The sequence below is a fragment of the Hypanus sabinus genome, chromosome 26, assembly GCF_030144855.1.
Source record: "Hypanus sabinus isolate sHypSab1 chromosome 26, sHypSab1.hap1, whole genome shotgun sequence".
NCBI classification, from domain to species: Eukaryota; Metazoa; Chordata; class Chondrichthyes; order Myliobatiformes; family Dasyatidae; genus Hypanus; species Hypanus sabinus.
Genome location: NC_082731.1, coordinates 38,233,883 through 38,259,459, shown reverse-complemented (window position 1 = coordinate 38,259,459; position 25,577 = coordinate 38,233,883). Strand labels below are relative to the sequence as shown.

General features: G+C 47.2%; 1 protein-coding gene and 1 long non-coding RNA gene across 2 annotated transcripts in view; both read left to right on the top strand.

Moving 5' to 3' along the window:
- Positions 1-25,577, top strand: part of LOC132381746 (zinc finger protein 546-like) — a 59,489-nt gene that overhangs the window by 15,671 nt on the left and 18,241 nt on the right. The window contains exons 2-8 of the mRNA XM_059951318.1: positions 6,418-8,252; positions 8,811-9,063; positions 11,283-11,417; positions 15,978-16,166; positions 21,279-21,425; positions 24,288-24,397; positions 25,289-25,390. Coding sequence (XP_059807301.1) covers positions 7,198-8,252; positions 8,811-9,063; positions 11,283-11,417; positions 15,978-16,166; positions 21,279-21,425; positions 24,288-24,397; positions 25,289-25,390 — 1,991 coding nt within the window. The 5' untranslated portion in view covers positions 6,418-7,197. The remainder of the gene's footprint in view (positions 1-6,417; positions 8,253-8,810; positions 9,064-11,282; positions 11,418-15,977; positions 16,167-21,278; positions 21,426-24,287; positions 24,398-25,288; positions 25,391-25,577) is intronic.
- On the top strand, positions 11,440-15,870 carry LOC132381464 (uncharacterized). Its single transcript, XR_009508043.1, has 2 exons — positions 11,440-12,010; positions 14,723-15,870. It is a non-coding gene; the product is annotated as an uncharacterized LOC132381464 (long non-coding RNA).

Below are 25,577 nucleotides of genomic sequence, written 5' to 3'. Positions count from 1 at the left end.
TGGTAGTTAACTCAGTCGTAATTTTCACTGCGTGTACTTCACTTCCCTAACACTCTTGAGTGTCCAGTGTACTGCAGATGCCTTCCACTGTGAAGACTTTCAAAATACGCATTAATTTGCTCTGCCATCTCTGCATCTATCATTATAATATCCCCAGCATAATTTTCTATTGGTCCTATATCTACCATCAACTTTTTTTTACCCTTTATATACTTAAAAAAGCTTTTAGTATCTTCTTTGATATTAGTTTCCAGATTCCTCTCATAATTCATCATTTCCTTCCTGACCTTAGTTTCTTTCTGTAAGTTTTTAAAAGCTTCCCAATCCTCTATCTTCCCACTAACTTTGGTTTCCTTGTATGCCCTCTCTTTTGCTTTTACTTTGACTCTGACTTCACTTGTCAGTCTTTCTTCCATTCAAAAATTTCTTCTTGTATTCCATATACCTGGCTTGCACTTCCCTCATTTTTCGCAGAAATTCCGGCCATTGCTGCTCTGCCGTCCTTCCTGTTGGTGTCCCTTTCCCGCCAACCTTGGCCAGTTCCCCTCTCATGCCATTGGAATTTCCTTTATTCCATTGGCATTTAGTTTCTCCTTCTCAAACTTCAAAGTGAACTTTATCGTGTTGGGTTCCTTAACCTTAAGCTCTCTTATCACCTCCAGATCATTGTACAACACCCAGTCCAGCACAGCCGATCCCCTAGTGGGCTCAACAACAAGCTGTTCTAAAAAGCCTTCCCTCAGACATTCTTACAGATTCTCTCTCTTGAGGTCCAGTATTGGCCTGGTTTTCCTAATCACTTGCATGTTAAAATCCACAAATGATGATCATGACATTGTCCCTCTGACGTGCCTTTTCTATCTCCTACTGTAATTTGAAATTCACATCCCGGCTGCTGTTTGGAGGCCTGTATACAACTGCCATTGGGGTCCTTTTACCCTTGCCATTTCTTAACTCAACCCATAGAGGCTCTGCACCTTCCAATCCTATGTCATCCTTTTCTAAAGCTTTAATATTATTTCTTATACACAGGGCCACACCACCCCCTCTACCTACTAACCTATCTTTCCAACACACTGTATATCCTTGGATAGTCAGCTCCCAATGGCAGCCATCCTTTAGCCAAGTTTCAGTGATGGCCACAATGTCGTGCTTGCTGATCTATAGCTGAATTTCAAAATCGTCCATTTTATTTTTTATGCTGTGTGTGTTCAAATATAACACTTTCAGTCCAGTGTTGCTTTCTGTTTTATCTGCACCTTGCCTCTATTGCCCTGTAAATCATCCCACTGGTTGTGATTATACCTCATCTCCTGCCTGTTCTTTCTATAATTTGCATGCTACCTTTAATTTATTTCTGTTTTCCCCTTCCTCAGCCTTATCACTGGTTCCCATCCCCTGTCAAATTAGTATAAACCCTCCCTAACAGCTCTGTTAAACCTGCCTGCTAGGATATTGGACCCCTTTGGGTTCAGGTGTAATCTGTCCTCCCCCAGAAGAGGCCCCAATGATCCAGGAACCCGTACACCGGTCTCTCAGCCACACATTAATATGCCTGATCATGCTATTCCTGTGCTCGTTAGCACGTGGCACAGGCAGCAATCCTGAGATTACTGCCCTAGAGGTCCTGTTTTTCAGCTCCCTACCCAACTCCCTGAATTCTCTCTTCAGGACCTCCTCCCTTTTTCTACCCATGTCATTGGTACCGACGTTTACCGAGACTTCAGGCTGTTTACCCTCTCCCTTCAGAATACTCTGCACCCGATCCGAGACATCCTGTACCCTGGCACCTGGGAGGCAACACCCCATGTAGGTATCTCCATCAGGCTCCATCACTATGGAATCCCCTGTGACTACTGCATTCCTCATCTGCTTCTGTCCCTTCTGCACCACGGAACCAGGCTCAGTGCCAGAGACCCGATCGCCGTGGTCGTCCTCTGTCAGGTCACCCCCCCCCCCCCCTCACATTTTTGTGGATGTGCTGTATTTCTTCTACAAAAAAATTTTTTAACAAACCAGACTTGAAAACCACAGCAAGGCTGTTTACAAGCAGGGCGTGAGCAGACTCTGTTTTCTAAGGAAGCTGAGATATATCAATGTGTGCAGCAGGATGTTGGAGATCTTCTACCAGTCTTTTGTAGTGAGGGCAGTCAATTTTGTGACTTCATGTTGAGGGGAGGGGCAGCATCGGTGCTGGAGATACAAAAAGTCCAAATAAACTCATCAAAAAGAATCAATGGAGTAGAAAGCTCAAGAAGAGATCATACAGTCTGGCCAAGTGAAATAGGAATTGATAAGGAGAGGGGAGTAACGAATTAAAAGTATTATATATGAATGCACAAAGTATAAGGAATAACGTACATGAGCTTGAGGCTCAGTTGGAAATTGGCAAGTATGATGTTGTGGGAATAACAGAGACATGGCTTCAAGCGGACAGGGCCTGGAAAATGAATATTCAAGGATATACATCTTATCGAAAGGACAGACTGACTGGCAGAGTGGCTCTGTTGGTGAGGAATGATATTCAGTCCCTTGCGAGGGGGGACAGAGAATCTGGGGATGTAGAGTCAGTATGGTTAGAACTGAGAAATTCTAAGGGTAGAAAGACCCTAATGGGAGTTATCCGCAGGCCCCCAAACAGCAGTCTGGATGTAGGGTGTAAGTTGAATGAAGAGTTAAAATTGGCATGTCGCAAAGGCAATGATACCGTTGTCATGGGGGATTTTCAACATGCAGATAGACTGGGAGAATCAGAATGGTACTGGACCCTAAGAAAGGGAGTTTGTGGAGTGTCTCCGAGATGGATTCTTAGAACAGTTTTTACTGGAGCCTACCAGGGAGAAGGCAATTCTAGATTTAGTGTTGTGCAATGAACCAGAGTTGATCAGGGACCTGGAAGTAAAGGAACCATTAGGATGTAGTGACCATAATATGATATGTTTTAACCTACAATTTGAGAAGGAGAAGGGAAAATCGGATGTGTCAGTATTACAGTTGAACAAAGGGAACTATGGAGCTATGAGGGAGGAGCTGGCCAAAGTTCAATGGAACAATACCCTAGCAGGGAAGACAGTGGAACAACAATGGCAGGTATTTCTGGGAATAATGCAGAAGGTGCAGGATCGGTTCATTCCAAAGAGGAAGAAAGATCCTAAGGGGAGTAAGGGGTGGCCGTGGCTGACGAGGGAAGTAAAGGACAGTATAAAAATAAAAGAGAAGAAGTATAACATAGCAAAGATGAGCGGGAAACCGGAGGACTGGGAAGCTTTTAAAGAACATCAGAAGATAACAAAAAAGGCAATACACCAAGAAAAAATCAGGTACGAAGGTAAACCAGCCAAGAATATAAAGGGGTATAGTAAAAGCTTCCTTAGGTATGTGAATAGCAAAAAAATAAGTTAAGACCAAAATTCCATCAAAGACAGAAACGGGTGAATTTATTATGGGAACAAGGAAATGGCAGACGAGTTGAACAGGTACTTTGGATCTGTCTTCACTAGGGAAGACACAAACAATCTCCCAGATGTAATAGTGGCCAAAGGAACTAGGGTAAAGGATGAACTGAAGGAAATTTATATTAGGCAAGATACGGTGTTGGATAGACTGTTGAGTCTGAAGGCTGATAAGTCCCCGGGACCTGATGGTCTGCATCCCAGGGTACTTAAAGAGGTGGCTCTAGAAATTGTGGACGCATTGGTAATCATTTTCCAATGTTCTGTAGATTCAGGAACAGTTCCTGCTGATTGGAGGGTGGCTAATGTTGTCCCACTTTTCAAGAAAGGAGAGAGAGAGAAAACAGGGAATTATAGACCGGTTAGCCTGACGTCAGTGGTGGGAAAGATGCTGGAGTCAATTATAAAAGATGAAATTACGACACATTTGGATAGCAGTAGAAGGATCAGTCCGAGTCAGCATGGATTTATGAAGGGAAAATCATGCTTGACTAATCTTCTGGAGTTTTTTGAGGATGTAACTATGAAAATGGACAAGGGAGAGCCAGTGGATGTAGTGTGCCTGGACTTCCAGAAAGCTTTTGATAAAGTCCCACATAGGAGATTAGTGGGCAAAATTAAGGCACATGGTATTGGGGGCAGAGTACTGACATGGATTGAAAATTGGCTGGCTGACAGGAAACAGAGTAGCGATTAACAGGTCCCTTTCAGAATGGCAGGTTGTGACCAGTGGGGTACCGCAAGGTTCAGTGCTGGGACCGCAGCTGTTTACAATGTATATTAATGATTTAGATGAAGGGATTAAAAGTAACATTAGCAAATTTGCTGATGACACAAAGCTGGGTGGCAGTGTGAAATGTCAGGAGGATGTTAAGAGAACGCAGGGTGACTTGGACAGGTTGGGTGAGTGGGCAAATGTATGGCAGATGCAGTTTAATGTGGATAAATGTGAGGTTATCCACTTTGGTGGCAAGAACAGGAAGGCAGATTACTATCTAAATGGAGTCAAGTTAGGAAAAGGGGAAGTACAACGAGATCTAGGTGTTCTAGTAATGAAAGCAAGCACGCAGGTACGGCAGGCAGTGAAGAAAGCTAATGGCATGTTGGCCTTTATAACAAGAGGAATTGAGTATAGGAGTAAAGAGGTCCTTCTGCAGCTGTACAGGGCCCTGGTGAGACCCCACCTGGAGTATTGTGTTCAGTTTTGGTCTCCAAGTTTGAGGAAGGACATTCTTGCTATTGAGGGAGTGCAGCATAGGTTCACAAGGTTAATTCCCGGAATGGCGGGACTGTCATGTGTTGAAAGGTTGGAGCGACTGGGCTTGTATACACTGGAAATGAGAAGGATAAGAGGGGATCTGATTGAAACATATAAGATTATTAAGGGATTGGACACGCTGGAGGCAGGAAGCATGTTCCTGCTGATGGGTGAATCCAGAACTAGAGGCCACAGTTTAAGACTAAGGGGTAGGCCATTTAGAACGGAGTTGAGGAAAAACTTTTTCACCCAGAGAGTGGTGGATATGTGGAATGTGGAATGGAAGGCAGTGGAGGCCTAGTCTCTCGATGCATTCAAGAGAGAGTTAGATAGAGCTCTTATAGATAGCAGGGTCAAGGGATATGGGGAGAGGGCAGGAACGTGGTACTGATTGTGAATGATCAGCCATGATCACAGTGAATGGTGGTGCTGGCTAGAGGGGCCAAATGGCCTACTCCTGCACCTACTGTCTATTGTCTATTGTCTAAAAAGGCTGGATCCGTCCTTGGCTACAACCTGGACTCTTCTGAGTTAGCGGTGGAGAAGAGGTCACTAAACAAACTATTATCCATTATGGACAATCTGACACATCCCCTATCCATGACCTACTGAATAGGCAAGTCCAGTCAAGTCACTTTTATTGTCATTTTGACCATAACTGCTGGTACAGTACACAGTAAAAATGAGATGTTTTTCAGGACCATGGTGTTAAATGACACAGTACAAAAACTAGACTGAACTACGTAAAAAAACACAACACAGAGAAAGCTACACTAGACTACAGACCTACACAGGACTGCATAAAGTGCACAAAAATAGTGCAGGCATTACAATAAATAATAAACAGGACAATAGGGCAAGGTGTCAGTCCTGACTTCGGGTATTGAGCAGTGGAGCACTCTTTCAAACAGACTCATTCAGCCCCACTGTCACAAGGATTGTTATAGAAAATCTTTCCTACCAAGTGCAATAAGCGTATACAACAGTTCATCTCTGAGTGACGGGAGAACGCACATCATAGTAAATAGTCTCTGTTTTATTATTTCGTATGTTATTGAACCTTATTGCACATTGGTAAATTTTTATCGTGCATATTATTATTCTGTACTTTATCATTAGTTAAGTCTGCACACTTAAATATGTGTTTATAAATCTTGCTGCTGTAACGAAAGAATTTCCCACTCAGGATCAATAAAGTAATTATTATTATTACAGATATCTTTTCCTGTGGTAACAAGTGACCAATAAGATTTTACATTGCAAAAGTGCCACACTTTAACAATCTGCATCACTAAAATCGAGTCTCCTCCCCTTTGTATTCACATTGCGGTCAGTGAATTTACTACCGGCAAGCATCTGGTGATTGGTCAGGGTAGTTAGACTGTCTCCTGGATGTAGTCTGATGTGCTCTGTGTATTGCTGGTGGGATATGCCCAGAACGTGAAGTTGTACGAATGGGGAGAGTCAAACTGAGCCAAGCCGCAGATTGATGACGGGCAGAAGTGCAGGCAGAAAGATAGAGAGAATTTGGTGTCGTGCCTGTTTGTCTGAACTGTGCTCCGTTAAAGGTGAGGAGTCATGCCTCCGACTTGGGTTGAGCCTGGATATAACGGTGTTTTAAGTAAGATTCACTGTCAGGACTAAACTTGTCTTTAATGCTGTCCTTAAGAAATTGATTTTTTTTTTGACCTGTTAATCTTTTTACAGGGTAGAAAAGGCAAAGGATTTGTAGATGCAAAGCTTGACCACACCAACACGTCAGATCCACCGTATCAGCCAGTGTACCAGCACTTGAGTTCCGTCAGTCTCTGATTATGGAGGATACTTAAGGACAGAGAGTTGGGTGAACCTGCCTGGAGTTTGTGTTATGAAGGAGCAACCAGTTATTCCCTTTGTAACACCAATATTTCTGGCGCCGATCCTTGGAGAAGGCGTCGCATCTCGTCCCAGCTGGAGACGTGCTTTGCGTCTGAGTCCTCGTGCGGAGCCCACTGGAGCTGGGGTGCATCTGTTCACCGGAGACCAGGTCTTCGACTGCATTGAGTGTGCGAGGGATTCACTACATCAGGTCTCACTCGCTGAGTCGTCGGAGGATTGATAGCAGGGAGAGAGGAAATCAGCGACTCTTCACAACATAAAGATCAGTGTGGTCGGAGATTCACTCACTCAGCCCAACCTCAAGCACATGAGGTTGTTTGAGGGAATATACTCTGTCTTCCCAGCCTGAGGATAATCAGTAAGTCTGGGCGACGTAGGGACTGTTCAGATGTTCTGACTGTTGGGGTGGGGCACGATTCATCCTAGCTGAAGATACTAACCAAAGAATTCACCGTGGTGAGAGGCTGTTCATCCGCTCTGGGTCTGAAGAGATCCACTCACTCCTACATCCTACTGACGCCAGCGAGTTCGCGTGAGAGGGGTGGAGGGGGTGGGTACCGTTCATCTGTCAACGTGTGGGGGCTGGGACCCGCCAGTTCGTCCCATGGGATGAGTCTCCAGCAAGCTCACTCCAATGCCAGGCCGTTCACCTGCTCTGATTGCGGGAAGGGGTTCACTCGGTCCTCCCACTTGCTGGCCCACCAGACGGTTCACACCGGGGAGCGGCCGTTCACCTGCTCGGACTGCGGGAAGGGGTTCACCGAGCAGTCCCACCTGCAGGCGCACCAGCGGGTTCACACCGGGGAGAGGCCATTCACCTGTTCGGTGTGCGGGAAGGGGTTCACCCACTCCTCGCACGTGATGAGACACCAGGTGGTTCACTCCGGGGAGAGGCCGTTCAGCTGTCCGGACTGTGGGAAGGCGTTCACTCAGTCATCGTCCCTGCAGACGCACCAGCGGATTCACAGAGGCGAGAGACCGTTCGTCTGCCCCGACTGCGGAAAGGGATTCACTCAGTCATCTGAACTGCTGAAGCATCAGAGGGCTCACTCTGGGGAGAGCCTGTTCACCTGCTCTGAATGTGGGAAGGGATTCTCTCATACCTGCTACCTGAGGAGGCACCAGCTGATCCACTCTGGGGAGAGGCCATTCAGTTGCTCCGACTGCGGGAAGGGATTCACTCGGTCCTCCCACCTGCTGGCCCACCAGACGGTTCACACCGGGGAGCGGCCGTTCACCTGCTTGGACTGCGGGAAGGGGTTCACCGAGTCGTCCCACCTGCAGGCGCACCAGCGGGTTCACACCGGGGAGAGGCCGTTCACCTGTCCGGTGTGCGGGAAGGGGTTCACCCACTCCTCCCACGTGGTGAGGCACCAGCGGGTTCACTCCGGGGAGAAGCCGTTCACCTGCCCGGACTGCGGGAAGGCGTTCACGCAGTCGTCCCACCTGCAGGCGCACCAGCGGATCCACACGGGAGAGAGGCCGTTTATCTGCTCCGTCTGCGGGAAGGGGTTCATCCTGTCGTCTCAGCTGCTCAGGCACCAGCGGGTTCACACCGGCGAGAGGCCGTTCACCTGCCCCGTATGTGGGAAGGGATTCACGCAGTTGTCCCACCTGGGAAAGCACAAGCGCATTCACACTGAGCGGCCACACCCCTCCCCCGTGTGAGCAAAGAGGTCCACTCGGGCAGTATAGACCGGCGAGGTCAGTCAGGGGGTTCAGCTGCTCAGACAGTGGGAAACAATTTACTGTGTCATCTTGTGAGGGTCACTAGCCTCTCAAGTGCAGGAATCAGGGAGGCTTTGGCTGTTAAAACAAAACTCAAGATCTCTTACAAAATTTAACTGGGAAAACTAACAAGAGGTCAAACAAACACGGAATCGTAAGGAACCCAAATCTCTGACAACACACAGAAGGACTCTGTCCAAGTTTCACCAGACAAGGGAGCAAAAAGACCCAACATAGAGACACACTATGGAGCATGCTCATTAAATTGCCCCAAATTGAATAAAAGTGATAAATACAAAGAAAGCTTAACAATCCCCATCATCCCACATGAGACACCTGTAACACAAAGTGAAAACCCAGAGCTGGTCCAAAAACAATTAGACATAAAGGTAAACGTGCAGTAGGTGACCCCAAGAAATTAGAGTCCATATACTAGTTGACAATAAAAATCTCTGTTTTTAAATGACCTCAGATTTGACACATCTCACCTGCAGACACACCAGTGAGTCCACAGTTATCTGCTCGATGTGCGGGGAGGGGTTCACTCACTCAGTTCACCTGTGGACACACCAAGTTCACACTGGAAGAGGGCATTCGGCTGCTCTATGTGTGGGGCGGGGGGGATATACTCAGTCATCGGACCTGAAGACGCATCGGGGACCGTTCACCTGTTCTGACTGTCGGGAAGCGATTCATCAAGAGTTCACACTGGAGAGTGGTCGTGCCACTTGTTCTGAGCAGGGAAAGGTTTGCATTCGATAATCACAACTGCTGAGACACCAGCGAGTTCACAGAGGGGAGAGGCCATTCACCTGCTCGGGATGTGGGAAGGCATTCACTCAGTTATCCCACCTCAGAAAGCATAAGCGCAGTCGCATTGAGGGGCCACTGTGTGAGCAAAGAGATTTATTCGATTGTCACTGTTAGGGCGTATTCTGGAGTTGGGATATATAACAGACATTGAGCTCAACAGCAGCTATACTCCAGACCTGAACATGGATTGTAGAGTAAAGCCCTGAACAGTAGTTTTCCTGGAGTTGACTGCGAACCAGGCAATGCTGATTAACATTCATTTTGGGTGTCTGGAGTGCGGGTGCGAAGAAGAAGACGATTGAAAACTGTCTGTAATTTACAGGAAGCATTGTACATACATTGTAACTACAGAATTGTTCTGCCATCTTTGATGACATATAAAATGTCATGTAATATCGGGTCGATCAGCCCTCTTCCTCCCAGAGGGTCTCACTTTGTTGAAAAAAGCACTTCTGTATCCACTAGCTTCGGTATCTCTCCACTGGCTTCAGTCACACTGCAACTGTCCCATCTGCTGAAATGCCAGCAACTTCACATGAGGGAGATTGTTCAAATAGCTGTCTATTAAATACCTAACCAACATGATGACTGAATCCAGTCGCAGATTCCCAAGGGGTTGTTGATGTCAGGTTTTGCGGTTATTGTGGCTGCTCATCACGCTCGGGACTGGACCCTGGTCCTTGAGGGTTCTGCGAATACCAGCCTTAAACGAGACTGACGTTTAATAACGTGCACCTGTGACAAATAAATTTCTGTTTCATACCCTGTGTTTCAGCTGCTTACTCTTTCTGCCACAGGTCCAATATGCAGTAGGGAGGCCACTCAGCCCATCTGGTCCCTGCCCATTTTTCTCTACCACGTCTGTCCTTTTAAATCCATCCCTGCTGTTCGCCTCTCACTCTTCCCACGACGGCAGGTTCCACCGGATCACCACTCTTGTGGGGTGAAGTGGTTACCTTGAATTTTATAGAAACATAGAAAACCTACAGCACAATACAGGCCCTTTGGCCCACAGAGTTATGCTGAACATGTCCCTACCTCAGAAATTACTAGGCTTACCCATAGCTCTCTATTTTTCTAAGCTCCATGTACCTATCTAAAAGTCAATTAAAAGACCCTATCGTAACCGCCTCCATCACCGTTGCCGGCAGCCCATTCCACACACTCACCACTCTCTGAGTAAAAAACTTACCCCTGACATCTCCTCTGTACCTACTCCCCAGCACCTTAAACCTGTGTCCTCTTGTGGCAGCCATTCCAGCCCTGGGGAAAAAGCCTCCGACTATCCACACGATCAATGCCTCTCATCATCATATACACCTCTATCAGGTCACCCCTCAACCTCCATCACTCCAAGGAGAAAAGGCCAAGTTCACTCAACCTACTCTCATAAGGCACGCTCCCCAATCTAGGCAACATCCTTGTAAATCTCGTCTGCACCCTTTCTGTGGCTCCCACATCCTTCCTGTAGTGAGGCGACCAGAACTGAGTTTGGACCCCACTCCAAGTGGGGTCTAATAATCCAAGATTATCTCTGACAATTCCAGACGACAGAAAAAGACTCTGGACTTCAAGGAAATGCGCCTCATAAAGGCGGCCCCCATTAATTAAGGACCCCACCATCACCCAGGACATGGCCTCCAAACTGTTACCGTCAGGTAGGAGGTAATGCACCCTAAAGGCACACACTCAGCGATTCAGGAACAGCTTCTTCCCCTCCGCCATCAGGGAGGAGGTACAGGAGCCTGAAGACACACACTCAATGATTCAGGAACAGCTTCTTCCCTATGCCCTCAGGAAGGGGGTAAAGGAGGCTGAAGACACACACTCAGCGATTCAGGAACAGCTTCTTCCCCTCCGCCATCAGGGAGGAGGTACAGGAGCCTGAAGACACACACTCAGCGATTCAGGAACAGCTTCTTCCCTATGCCATCCGATTCCTAAATGGACATTGAACCCCTGAACACTGCCTCTCTTTTATTATTTCTGTTTTTGCACTATTTTTAATTTAACCATTTAATATAGGTAAATATACTTACTGTAAATTATTTACTTTTTTTTAATATGTTTTGCATTGGAATGCTTCCCCAAAAGTTAACAGATTTCACCCCTCATGCCGGTGATATTAAACCTGATTCTGATTTTGCCTCCAGTATTCTGCGTTTTGGGGGGGGCGGGTGGAGAATATCACGGGTCGTTGCAACATGCCGCTGCCCTCTGGAGTCCGACAGCGGAAAACGAGGAGGGGCCAGCACAGGGCAGGCTTGGGCTTCCAGATCAGACCAGGGGTATGTGGCAACGAAAGGCCGATTGATAACATTTCCTGAGGTCGCGGCCCGAAACATTAACTGTTTATTCAATTCCATAGATGCTGCCTGACCTGCGGAGTTACTCCAGCATTTTGTGCGCCCGTTGCTGATTCCCAGCATCTGCAGATTTTCTCTGATTTGGACTAGCCGCATTTGGAAGCTGATTGGCTGAATAAAAATGTTTTACAAGTGCAAAATGCTGGAGGAACTCCAGTAGGTCAGGCATGATGGTGCAGAGTCTCCGCCCTTAATGTCAGCAGTCTGACCTGCTTGATTTCTCCCGCAGTTTGTGTGTGTCGCTCTGGGTTTCCAGCATCTGCAGAATCTCCTGTGGGTTTTTTTTTTGTTTCTGTGAGCCGGTTGGACTTTGACTTTTGTCACAGAGTTACTGAGTACATTGTTTTTGGGAGATGTCATGGTACATTGACCGCTTTGCTCCCTGCCTGACGGGTCTTTGAGCCAGTGGCAGACACGGTCAGAGACTCTGCAGATGCCGGAAAGCCAAGCGACGCACACACACGCAAGATGCCGGAGGAACTCAGCAGGCCGGGCATTTCCCCCCAGCACTTTGTGTGAGTGTCGCCATCGATTGTCAGCCTTCGTTAATCCGAAATGTTCCTGCTTCCGAATTCGCCTGCAGACCGGGTGCGCATGCGCCGAGAGTCGCAGTTGGGGGGGGGGGCAGAAAATCGCGCATGCGCTCAGTGGATAAAAGGGGTTTGGAGCGGAGAGGGGAAATTCATGCGAGTTCCGGGCACACGGGGGCATTCCCGGCCCTTCCCAGACACTGCCGGGCTTCAGCTGTCTAAATCCACGATTTGAAACTCCGAGTTCCGGTTTAATCCCCTATGAAGAACGTCCAGGGCCTTTCTAATAAGAGGATTTTCTGTGTTGTACGTAGTTCCGTGTATTTTTTTGTGCTGTTCCATGCAGCACCACGGTCCTGAAGAACGCTGTCTCGTTTTTACCGTGTACTGTACCAGCAGTTATGGTCGAAATGACAATAAAAAGTGAGTTGACTTGATGTTATGGCAGAAACACAAGGCGAACACTGAGATCAGGTCCGGGGTTCAGAACCAGTTTATGTCCAAATCCTGGTAGACAGTTGACACTGAGGTCCAAAGGAAAGTACTGGATCAATCCTGTACAAAGTACATCTATAATCAAAGTATGTGTACATAATCCAACCTTGAGATGTGTCTTCAAAAACGACACAATAAAACGCCGTACAACCTATTAACCCACAGAACAGAGACGGTCGAACACCCAGTGTGCAAACATTAAAAAAGAGAGCAAACAACACAAGGGTCATGAACCGCAGTGTCTCCAAAAGTGAGTGCGCAGCCACAGAGCCAGTTCTCAGCTGAGCTGTCAGTGGAGAACTATACAGAAAAAAAAGCAAACACAACCTCTACATCCGCTTTTGTTCTATAGAAATCCATCTTCCTTCAACCTCCTCTGTCTGAGGACCTTTCTACTCATAAGAACATGTTTTGCCCCATTCTCTCTGGGAACGTAATTGATATCAGGCATTTTCCTCCAGGGTAACAAGTGACCCGTAACATGCCCCACTTTAACAATCTCCTTCCTCAAGATCGAATCGCCTCCCCTTTGGATTCACATTGCCATCAGCGTCAAATTCTCCGACACTCTGCATCAGAATGGGGCATCTCTGCCCGTCATCAGTCTGTGACCTGGCACAGTCTTCTCTCTGCTTCACACGCTGGGCATGTCGCACAGAGACACAGAGAGCTAATCACATGACATGGCTGTTCCTTGAGACTTTCTAATCCCTCTGACCACTCACCCTCCTTTGATGTAGAAAACACTTGTGTTATGGAAAACATGGGAACAGGTGGTAGAACGTCCAGCCGAATCCAAGATTTTTTTATGTGGCCGGAAGGTAGAAGTTAGGGTTCTCTAAGGAGTATGAGATTGAGCGTGGGACATCACAGGAGTGACAGTGTAGCCCAGGCAGCGGAGAAATGGGGATGTCAGTAGAGGTGTAAATTGTCTGTTGCAGTGCCTCAAGTTACTTGTTTTTCTATGAGGAACATTACACCCATAATTGATCTCAAGCTATATGGTACAACTCTTAAGAGTCAGTGGTGAAGTTTCCAGGTATATGGATGGGCACAAGGCTAACATGTAAGGTGCATGTGAATAAAATTCTAGAGAGGTGTAAAAACCCTAAAGTACTCAGCTGGGTGGATTGGAGTGCGAGTTGGAGGTTGCTTAAGAAAATGTATATTGTTTTAGTCGCATCTGTCTTTGATTTTGGATGTGTTGCTTATAGGTCAACCTTACCGGTGATCGTGAAGCGCCGAGATAAGATTCAAGCTCAAGCATTGAGATTATGTTGTGATGGTATTAAATAATCCCCGCTTCCGGTATTACTGTTAGAAAAGTGCCTTTACATCTATGTGGGTTACAGTTAGTAATTGTTTATTGGAAGAGGGCATAAAATTGGTCATCCAATATTGGCAACGCTGGCAGAGCGTTGGGAGCAATCCATTCGTAAGGTTTTCAGTTTTGGGTGGATGGGAAATTAACGGGCACAAAATCTTGGGTTGTTCAGTGTGGATTGTGGTCCCAGTGTATCTCTTTCTATCACTCCTCTATGGTGTTTCCATTTGACTGTGGTTCAGCAATATATTCATGGCAAATATTATAGAAGATAGAAATCTACAGCACATTACAGGCCCTTCGGCCCACGTTATGCTGACCATGTAACCTACTCTAGAAACTGCCTAGAATTACCCTAACACATGACCCTCTATTTTTCTAAGCTCCATGTACCTATCTAAGAGTCTCTTAAAAGAACCTATTGTATCCACCTCCACCGCCATCACCAGCAGTGTATTCCACACGCCCACCACTCTCTGTGTGAAGAAGTTACCCCTGACATCCCCTCTGTACCTACTCCCAAGCACCTTAAAACTATGCCACCTTGTGTTAGCCATTTCATCCCTGGGAAAAAGCTATCTGCGCGATCAATGGCTCTCAGCATCTTATACACCTCTATCAGGTCACCTCTTGTCCTCTGTTGTTCCAAGGAGAAATGGCCAAGGACAAAGAGTTATGGCCTCATGCATATTTATACAGATGATTGAAATGCTCCAATGACAGGTTATTCAGGTGTGTCTGTTTACCTTTCAAACTTTCAGGCAACTATTCAGAAAAGGTTATCAGACAAAGTATCAGTATTCACATCTGAGATGGTTACTATCCTTGTAGCCTTGGAATGGGCTGATTATGTACTTCTGTGGTCTGATTCATTGTAGGTTTTGACATCCATCAAAGCTCTTATTTCAAATTGTAGGCCAGACATCCTTCTTGAGATCGGAAAACATCAGTTGAGGCTTCAAGGTCTAGGCTTCTGTTAAAGGTGAAAACCACAATTAAAAAATCTCTCCAATCACTGCGGCAACGAAGTTGGGATAAGGAACAGGAAGGACAGGCCCTGAGAATATCTTCACTGGAGATCAGAAGATCGGCTGCTTGAAGTGTGGGAGGCATTCACTTCGTCATCGGACCAGGTTCCTGGCTAGCGGAGACCAACTGTGGGAAGGGATACACTCAATCCCCTCATCTGGTGATACAGCAGTGAGTTCCAGCAGGGGACAGACCGATCATTGTGGGAAGAGACTCATTCATTTGTCCCATCTGATAATACACCAGCAAGTTCACATGGGGAGAGGCCGTTACCAGTTCAGGCAGCGGGAAGGGATTGACTTCCTGGTATGGAAACACCAATGCCTTTGGCCCAGTACATCAGGAGTAAGGTCCTCCATTGAACACACCTACATGAAACCCCGTTACAGGAAAGCAGCATTCATCATCAAAGATCCTCCACCCAGACCGAGCTCTTTTCTCGCTGCTGCCGCCAGGAAGAAGGCACAAGAGCCTCAGGACTCACACCACCTGGTTCAAGAACAGTTACTACCCCTCAACCATTAGGCTGTTGAACGAAAGCGTATAACTTGCCCATCCATTGAGATGTTCCCACAACCAATGATCTCACTTTGAGGACCCTTTATCTTGTTATTTCGGGTTCTCATTATTTATTAAACGCAAAGAACACTGCAGATGCTGGGGTCAAATCAACACGTACAAACAAGCTGGAGGAACTCAGCAGGTCGGGCAGCATCTGTGAAAATGAACCGTCAACGTTTCGGGCCGAGACCCTTCGTCAGTCCTGACGACCTGCTGAGTTCCTCCAGCTTATTTGTACCTGTTTCATTATTTATTGCCATTTATTTACATTAGTATTCACAGGGTTTGTTGTTATCTGCACTCTAGCTGATCTTTCATTGATCCTGTTATATTTACTGTTCTATAGATTTGCTGTGTATGCCCGCAGGAAAATGAATCTCAGGGTTGTATATAGTGACATGTATGCACTTTGAAAATAAAATTTACTTTGAACTTCCTCATTGTATTTCTGCTGTCAGGGTTTCCTGACCGGAGTTCGAAAGCCGCCTGCACAGGAGGCGGAGGTCAGTGGTGTCCCATTGGCGGTCTCCACGGTTCTGCCAGGTGACTCTAGGTATTGTCGGACCTTGGACATCCCTCCCAGGGAAGGCGGCCGTGCACGGTGAAATCCCCCGGATTCACGTCTCCTCCAAAATAGCTCATTTCTTCTCAGCGTGCGGCCTTGCCGCGGCCACGCACAAGGAACTTCTGCCCAGAGCCTGCAACCAGTTTCCTGGAGTCGGGCCTGAGGGCGTGAGCCGTGGTCTCGAGAGGCCAGCTGAAATTAGAACAGCGTAGCCAGCCCTTTCCTTTCTGTCTGACCCCACTTCCTCATTCTGGAACCGCTCCTCCACACACACTCTTTTTCTCTTTCCATCTCACACTCTCCTCTTTGTCCCCCACTCTCACTTTGTGTCCCCTTGTCTCTGTCCCCTCCTCTCTCTACCCATCTGCCCTCATTCAGTCCCCCTCCCTCCACTCTTTTTCTCACAGTCTCCCCCCACCCCCCTCTCTAACCCGCTGGTGCTCTCGCACTGCCCAGTCTGCCGTCCCCGTCTTTGCGATCACATCCTCTCCCCCACCCCCCGCGCCGGCTCTCCATCCCGTGCACTGCTGAGAGAGAGGTTGTTGCAGTGGCAGCACTCAGCCCGATGACCGATCTCACTCCGATAAACTGACTCGTTATCACCCAGAGCCCATTTAACAACAGCTGGTGAATTTCTTCACCCATCAAAAGGACTGTTTAATCTCTCCGAAGGGAGAGCGGTGCTGGCGGAACATGTGGAGTTGTTACCGAGCAGAAGGGAGCGTCACGGTAGCGTACGGGTTAACACGACACTATTACAGCTCGGGGCGTTGTGCAGTTCCGAGTTCAATTCCAGCATCATTCTGTGAGGCGTCTCTGTACGTCCTCCCTGTGCTTGGCTTTTCCCCAGTCTGTTTCCACAGTCCAAAGACATGGTGGATTAACCTAGCTTAATTGGTCTTTGGTTAGGTTGGGGTTAATCGGGGTTGTGGGACAGCATGGCTCGAAGGGCAGGAAGGGCCTCCTCTGCGGAGTATTGCTAAATAAATAAATAGGAGGCCATTCAGGCCATCAGTCCTGGCTCCCTGTGTCACGGTCCGGTCCGTGGACAACGGATTCCGGGTCTTCCGGCTGTCCCCTGTTTCCGTTGGGCTTGATTGTAGGCACCTGATGCTCGTCTTGGGGCTGGGAATAAAATTGGCCCTGGGATCGAGTGTGGGTGCTGGTTTGTCTCGTCAGTATCCCCTTGGAGCAGCTGTTTGTGATCCCTAGGCCTGGTTGGAGGACCACTGCTTCACGCAGCCTTGCTGTCTCTAGTCGGAGCAGCCACTGGGGTATGGATTCGGCCATTTCCAAGGCCAGCCAAGGTTGCTGGCCACCCCGAGACTCGGAGCCGCCCCGGATTGTGCTCCCTTCCTGTCCTTGCCTCCGTGGGGTAAGTCAGGCTGACTTTGCCATTACCCTGAGGCAGGACTGTTCTCTTCCCCTCCCCATCTGAATCCCTGACAGTTTCCTCAGTGGTTTACCTCGGCAGTCATCCTGATCCCGCATCCTAGAAAGCATCCCGGCCCTGCGTCCTAGAAAGGGTCCCGGCCCTGTGATCCAAGAAGGAGTACCTCGTCCTGCCCAGGAAAGCCTCGAAGAATCCAAGCCTCGTCCAGTCCTGTAGCCACGTCATGTCCCGCCTAGTTCCGGGGTCTGAGCCCGAATCAAGACCCAGGTTCTGGGTCCTTGTCCAGTCTCTGGCTCGGAGTTCAAGCCCAGCCTCCTAGTTCCCAGTTCCATGTCCTGGTCCCACTTTCCTAGCCCTAGCCTGTGTCCAGTCCTGTCCCTAGCTCTAGTCCAGTCCAGTTCTCAGTACTTCAGTGTCTGTGTCTTGCATTTGGGTCTGTTCCCGACGCCCTGTGGTGTGGTGACCCTCCGCTCTATCCCAGAGGCCTCACGGGCTGCTTCCGGATTGTGGAGAACCCCCTGACTCTCCTCTCCTTCCACCCAACCACCACCCCCTCCTCTCTCTGCCCAGGCAAAATAGCCCCAGAGAAATGAACCAGCTGCCTGCCTCCACGGAGACTCTGGGGTGCCATGGGCCCTCCTCCTGCCCAGAGGTAGGTTGGGGTTGGAGGTGGCAGGTGGCTGGGGATGATGTAGGGGAGCAGCTGATCTCTTTGGCAAGGACCCCCCCCCCCCCCACCACCTTGCACCGACAACCCCTTCTCCCACCATTGCAGAGGTTGGACACGTTGTCATTGCATCATGAGGAACTCATAGTCACTCTTCCCGAGGATTAACCTCTCTCTTCTCTGCATGATCATGGAGGATCAGGGAAGCTTAGCAGGTGTGCACACAGCTACTTCATTGCATCAGTTCACATCTTCATGAACTGAACTAATACAGGGGCTTGCCAGCAAATACAGATTCTGTCTGTGCCTAACCCATGATTGTCATGATGACTTAATCCTTGTAGCAAAACAAACAACATCCGCTGATTCTCTTTTGTCTATCCTGCCTGTTGTTTCCTCAAAGATTTGTCAGATGAGATTTCCTTTTCAGGAAACCAGCCGGACATTGGCCTATTTTATCATATGTCTCTAAGTACCCTGAACCTTCATCCTTAACATTTCACAATAACATCTTCCCAACTACAGAAGTCAGGCTAACTGGCTTATAATTTCAATTTTCTGCCTCCCTCTATAGAGTGGAGTGACATTTGCAATATTCCAGTTCTCTGGGACCATTCCAGGACCTATTGATTCTTGAAAGATCATTACTAATGCCTCCACAATCACTTCACCTACCCCTTTCAGAATGTAGTTCATCTGGGGCAGTTATTTCCTTTCAGACGTTTCAGCTCCCTAAGCAGCTTCGCCTTAGCAGCAGCAGCATTCACACTCACTTCTACCTCCTGACACTGTCCAGTTTCTGGCGCACTGCCAGCGTCTTCCACAGTGAGGACTGATTCAAAGTACTAATTAAGATTGACCACCATTTCTTTATCCCCCATTTCTATCTCTCCAGCATCACCTCCCAGTGGTCTGATATCCACACTTGTCTCTCTTTAACTCTGTAAATACTTGATTAAAAAGTTTTTTCTATCCTCTTTTATATCTTTAACTAGATTGCCTTCATATTTCTTCTTTTCTCTTTCTATTGCTTTTTCAGTTGCCTTCTGTTGATTTTTAAAAGCTTCTAAATTTCCTCTATTATATGCCCTCTCTTTTTCTTTTATGTTGTCTTTGATTTCTTTTGTCAGCCATGGTTGCATCACCCTCTCTTTAGAATGCTTCTTCTTTGGGACCTATTTATCCAGTGCCTTCCAAATTGCTCCTCTGCCGTCATCCCTGCTGGTGTCCCCTTCCAATCAACTTTGGCCAGCTCCTGTCTTATGTTTCTGTAATTCCCTTTACAGTACTGTAATACTGCTTCACATACCCATTTGGATATGTCCATACATGGCCTCCTCTACAGCCATGATGAGGCCAAACTCAGGATGGAGGAGCAACACCTCCTATACTGTCTGGGTAGCCTCCAGCCCCTTGGTATGAACATCGAATTCTTCAACTTCCGGTAATTCCCTCCCTCTCCCTTCTCCCATCCCAGTTTCACTCTGCCTCCTCCTCCAGCTGCCTATCACCTCCCTCATGATTCTGCCTTCTTCTACTACCCATAGTGCTTTCCCCTTACATTCCTTCTTCACCTTTGCTGCCTATCCCCTCCCTGCTTTCCCTCTCCCACCCCTTGATCTTTCCTCTGATTGGTTTTTCACCAGGCACCTTCCACCCTCCCCCCACCGGCTTTATAGAGCTCCTGCCCCCTCCCTCTTCAGTCCTGACGAAGGGTCTCGGCCCGAAATGTTGACTGCTCGTTTCCACAGGTGCTGCCCGACCTGCTGAGTTTCTGCAGCGTGTTGTACGTTTTGCTTTTTACAAAAGCATCTGCAGTGTACTTTTGTATTTACTGATATATATATGACCTTAGCTTCTGCCTTTCAAACTGCAGGGTGAATTCTATCATATTATGATCAATGCTCCCCCAACAGTTCCTTTACCTCAACCTCCCTCATCAAACCTGGTTCATTACAAAACACCCAGTAGGCTCAACCATAAGCTGCTCTAAAAATCTGTCTCGTAAGCATTCTACAAATGCCACCTCTTGGGATTCAGCACCAATCTGATTTTCCCCATCTACCTGCATATTGAAATCTCTCACTATGATCGTAACGTTGCCCAAGTTACATGCCTTTTCTATCTCCCATTGTAATTTGTACCCCACATCCCGGCTACCGTTCAGAAGCCTGTGTTTAAATCTCATGAGGGTCTTTTTACCCTTGCAGTTTCTTAACTCTGCTATATAACCACAGAAACAGAAACAGACCATCTCGGCCCTTCTGGTCCATGCTGAATGCTTACTCTCACCTAGTCCCACTGACCTGCACTCAGCCCATAACCCTCCATTCCTCCCCTGTCCATCTACCTATCCAATTTTACTTTAAATGACAAAATCAAACCTGCCTCTACCACTTCTACTGGAAGCTCGTTCCACACAGCTACCACTCTCTTAGTTAAGAAGTTCCCCCTCATGTTACCCCTAAACTTTTGCCCCTTAACTCTCAACTCATGTCCTCTTGTTTGAATCTCCCCTACTCTCAATGGAAAAAGCCTATCCACGTCAACTCTATCTATCACCTTCATAATTTTAAATACCTCTATCAAGTCCCCCCTCAACCTTCTACGCTCCAAAGAATAAAGACCTAACTTGTTCAACCTTCCTCTGTAACTTAGGTGCTGAGACCCAGGTAATATTCAAGTAAATCTCTGTACTCACAAGTATTCCATATCTTCCGATCTCATGTCACATCTTTCTAAGAATTTGATTTCATTTTATGCCACGTCACCCCTTCTGCCTACCTGCCTGTCCTTTTGATACAATGTGTACCCCCGGATGTTAAGCTCCCAACTATGATCTTCTTTCAGCCACAACTCAGTGATGTCCACAATGTCAAACCTGCCAATCTGGAACTCTGCTACAACATCATCTACCTTACTCTGTATACTGTGTGCATTTGAATACTGTACTCAACACCTTTTTCAACTATGCCCCCATGTTACACTTCAACTCATCCCACCTATTGCAATTTTGCCCACCTGCCCATTCCTTCTCACAATCTCTCTACACACAGCATCTATTTGTATACCAACCACCCCATTCTCAGTCCTGTTGCTCTGGTTTCCAAAACCCTGCCAAATTAGCTTGAGCCAGCTCCAAAAGCTCTAGCAAACCTGCCCACAAGGATATTGGATCTCTCCCCAGAGTTCAAGTGTAACCCACCCATTTTTTCCCAGGTCGTGCCTTCCCCAGAGGAGATCCCAAACATTAGATCCTGCTGGAGGGTCAATCTACACCATACAGAGGTGTTCTATTCTGGCTTCCTATTCCCTTTCCTTTTCCTGACGATGCTTGACCGCAAGACGTTCCAGGCCAGGGGCCAGGTGAGCAAGACTGAGGCAGAATCATCACGACTGAGCACAACGAAGATTTAACCACAGAGCGCGGTCATTAAAAGAGATCCCAGAAGAAATCTGAAACCCTGATTCTTGCACCAGTTCCTCAGGCACATATTCCTCTGCCGAACCTTATCCTCATTGGGGCATTAAACAAACCATTACTACCCTTTAGCTTCTGCTTTTCATTTTGGTACAGATATCAGTCTCCATAAATTGAGTACAGGAGATGGGATGTTATGTTGAAGTTGTATAAGACATTGCTGGGGCCTAATTTGGAGTATTGCATGCAGTTTTTGTCATCTACCTGCGGGAAAGATGTAAATCAGAGTACTGAAAACATTTACAACTATGTTGCCAGATCTGGAGGACCTGAGTTATATGGAAAGATTGAATAAGTTAGGACTTTATTTCTTGGAATGTAGAAGATTTGAGAGAGGTATACAAAGTTATTAGGGGTATAAGTCAAGTCAAGTCACTTTTATTGTCATTTCGACCATAACTGCTGGTACAGTACATAGTAAAAATGAGACAACGTTTTTTCAGGACCATGGTGTTACATGACACAGTACAAAAACTAGACTGAACTACGTGAAAAACAACACAGAAAAAAACTACGCTAGACTACAGACCCATCCCAGACTGCATAAAGTGCACAAAACAGTGCAGGCATTACAATAAATAATAAACAGGACAATAGGGCAGTAAGATGTCAGTCCAGGGTCAGTATTGAGGAGTCTGATAGCTTGGGGGAAGAAACTGTTAAATAAGGTTTTGTTCCACTGGGGTTGGGTGGGACTACAACTAGAGAGTGTGGGTTAAGGGTGAAAAGTGAGAAGTTTGAGTTTCCCAGAATTGGAAAATCAGAACCAGAACTGAGCACAGTACTCCAAGTGGGGTCTGACCAGGGTCCTATATAGCTGCAGCATTACCTCTCGGCTCCTAAACTCAATCCCACGACTGATGAAGGCTGTACGCCTTCTTAATCACAGAGTCAACCTGTGCAGCTGTTTTGAGCATCCTATGGACTCGTACCCTAAGATCCCTCTGATCCTCAACACTGCCAAGAGTCTTACCATTAATACTATATTCTGCCATCATATTTGACCTACCAAGATGAACCACTTCACATTTATTTGGTTTGAACTCCATCTGCCACTTTCTTTTACTCTTCCAGTTTACAGTATGGCGCATTGGCCTTCATAATTGTGGGATTGAGTTTAGGAGCCGAGAGGTAATGGTGCAGCTATATAGGACCCTGGTCAGACCCCACTTGGAGTACTGTGCTCAGTTCTGGTCACCTCACTACAGGAAGGATGTGGAAGCCATAGAAAGGGTGCAGAGGAGATTTACAGGGATGTTGCCTGGATTGGGGAGCATGCCCTATGAGAATAGGTTGAGTGAACTCGGCCTTTTCTCATTGGATCTGATAGAGGTGTACAAGATGATGAGAGGCATTGATTGTGTGGATAGTCAGAGGCTTTTTCCCAGGGCGGAAATGGCTAGCATAAGTTTTAAGGCTTGGAAGTAGATACAGGGGTAAGTTTTTTACGCAGAGTGTGGTGAGTGCATGGAATGGGTGGTGGCGGAAATGATAGAGTCCTTTAAGAGACTCCTGGGTGGATACATGGAGCTTAGAAAAATGGGTAAGCCTATGTAGTTCTCAGGTAAGGACATATTCAGCACAGCTTTGTTTCTGTGTTTATTTATATATCTGAGAAAAATTGTATCCTCTTTTATGTCATTGGCGAGCTTAGCTTCATACTCCTTTTCCTTTTAATGGCTTTTTAGTTGCCTTCTGTTGGTGTTTAAAAGCTTCCCTTACACAGGCAAGTGTGCAGCCCACCTTGTGACAGAGGGGCTGCTCCTGAGCTTCTCTGCTTTTCCCCGAATACCAGCCCGTTTTCTGTTGTGGCAAGCTCCACTGTTTGTGCTAATGAAGTTCCACTGTGTCCCTAACGGTGCATTGGTCTTGACATAACTGGACAACAAAGATTTTGTTTCCTGAATACTTTTGGGTGTATCTTAGGGACTTTGGGCTGCCAACCATGACATCTCCCTATCATGCTCCATTTTAAATCGACTATGTTCGCTATTTCAGTTCATAATTCACGTCAGAATAACTGATGCCAGGATTAAGGAAGTTTTGTTGGTCCACAAACCAAATAGGACATCAATGACAGGCAAATCGAAGAACTTCCAGTGGGACGGGAGAAAACCACATGGAAGGAATTCGAGGATGTTGTTGAAAATTTTCCTGGCAACTGCAGAGCACTGAACTACCTGGAGCTGGTTGACAACATGCTTCAAGCATACAAAGATTCATTTTCTGCATTCCCATTTAGACTTCTTCCCTGCAAATCTTGGCGCTGTCAGTGACGAGCACGGTGAAAGGTTTCACCAGGACATTGCGGTCATGGAAAAACGGTATCAGGGCAACTGGAATCCATCAATGCTGGCTGATTCTTGTCGGACACTTAGGCGAGAAGGCGCAGATATTTTTAGCTTAGTGGAACCATTGGGAAGTCATGCAGTCAAATGTATAATATATAATAAAAATAATTTCTTGTTTCTCCAAATTCCTACATGATGCATATAGTCTGAAATTACATTTGTCTTCAGCTTCAAACGGTCTATAATAAACCAAAAAAAAAATTCCGAGGAAGCAACACTTCCGGAAAAAATCGTTGCCCAGTGTAATTAGTGTTTCCTGTGTTTGAATGTCACTTCAACAACTAAATTGCTCACATCCGACTGAGCTCAGTTTGCGCTCTGTTCTGTGCAGAAGTCGTTTATCCACACTTTTCCACCCACTCCCGAGTCCCATTTTCCATCTCGTGTTTTTCATAGGGCTCGGTTAACCCGCTGGCACGCACGGCTGTGGACCGCGGCAGGAAAATGGAGCACCCGTGGGAAAGCACGGGTCCCAGCAAACTGCACGCACATGCACCTCAGTGGAGGTTGGGATCGAACCCCAGTTGCGGAGTCTGTGAGGCAGAGTCAGACTCTGTACACCACTCCCGACGAAGGCTCTCTTTCCACAGGCACTGACAGTCCTCCAGCATTCCGTGTGTGTGGCTGCGCACGGGGAGAGGCACGTAACCTCAGCTCATGTTACCAGGAGAAATCGCAATCGGCCCACAACGGAATGTTAAATATTTTAAATAGTTGGTTACTAACGGCGCGGTAATTCTCCATCTGCCCTCCCCCCACCCCCGATTTAAAATTTACAGACAGAAAGGCACATAGACAGGCGGGGAGACACACACACACACACAAAGAATGAGAGATAGAGAGGAGAGCGAGAGATAGGTAGATAGAGAGAGAAGAGAGTGAAAGAGGGGGAAAGAGAGAGGGAGAGGGGAGAGAGAGAGGCGGACAGGGAGGGAGAGAGGCTGAGAGAGAGGAGGGAGATGGAGAGGGAAGGAGAGAGGGAGAGAGGCTGAGAGAGGAAGGATGGGGAGAGAGAGGAGAGACGGAGAGAGATATGTTCACTAAAAGACAAAGGAATACAGAGTTGCTGTTCAGCAAGGTAAAGTTCACACAACGTACTTACATTGGGAGAGACCCACACACACAGGACTTGAGTCAGCACACCAGTCATGGCGAGGAGAACCCGCACTTGTGTTCAGTGTACGGGTGAGATTTTAATGAACCAGCCCAGAGGTAAAACCTGAAATTTGCCTTCAGTTGGACCAAGGCCCTAAGAGCACACCATCATTAGAGATCAGGTGCTCAACAGCTTTAAGTGTATGGGGGGCGGGGGGAGGATTCATTGCGTCCTGGTCTGACCTGAAAAATCGCCCTCCAGTTAATAGCTCTGAGATGTCACTCATTGGCTCTCACTTTAGAAGATATTCGCTGACTGGGCCTTCGAATCTGCACATACACCAGCGAGTTCACACCGGGAAGAGGCTTTTCACGTGCTGTGTGGGTGGGAAAGGATATACTCTGTCAGTCTGAAGGAACTTCAGCAAGGTCACACTGCACAGAAACTGTTCTGACAGTGGGGAAGAACTCATGCAGTTGTCAAACGTGAGAACGCATCCGAAAATTCACACTGGAGAGCGGCTGTTCACCTGTTCCTACTCAGTCATCCCAACTACAATCACGTCAGCGAGTTCACGTTCAAAGTAAATT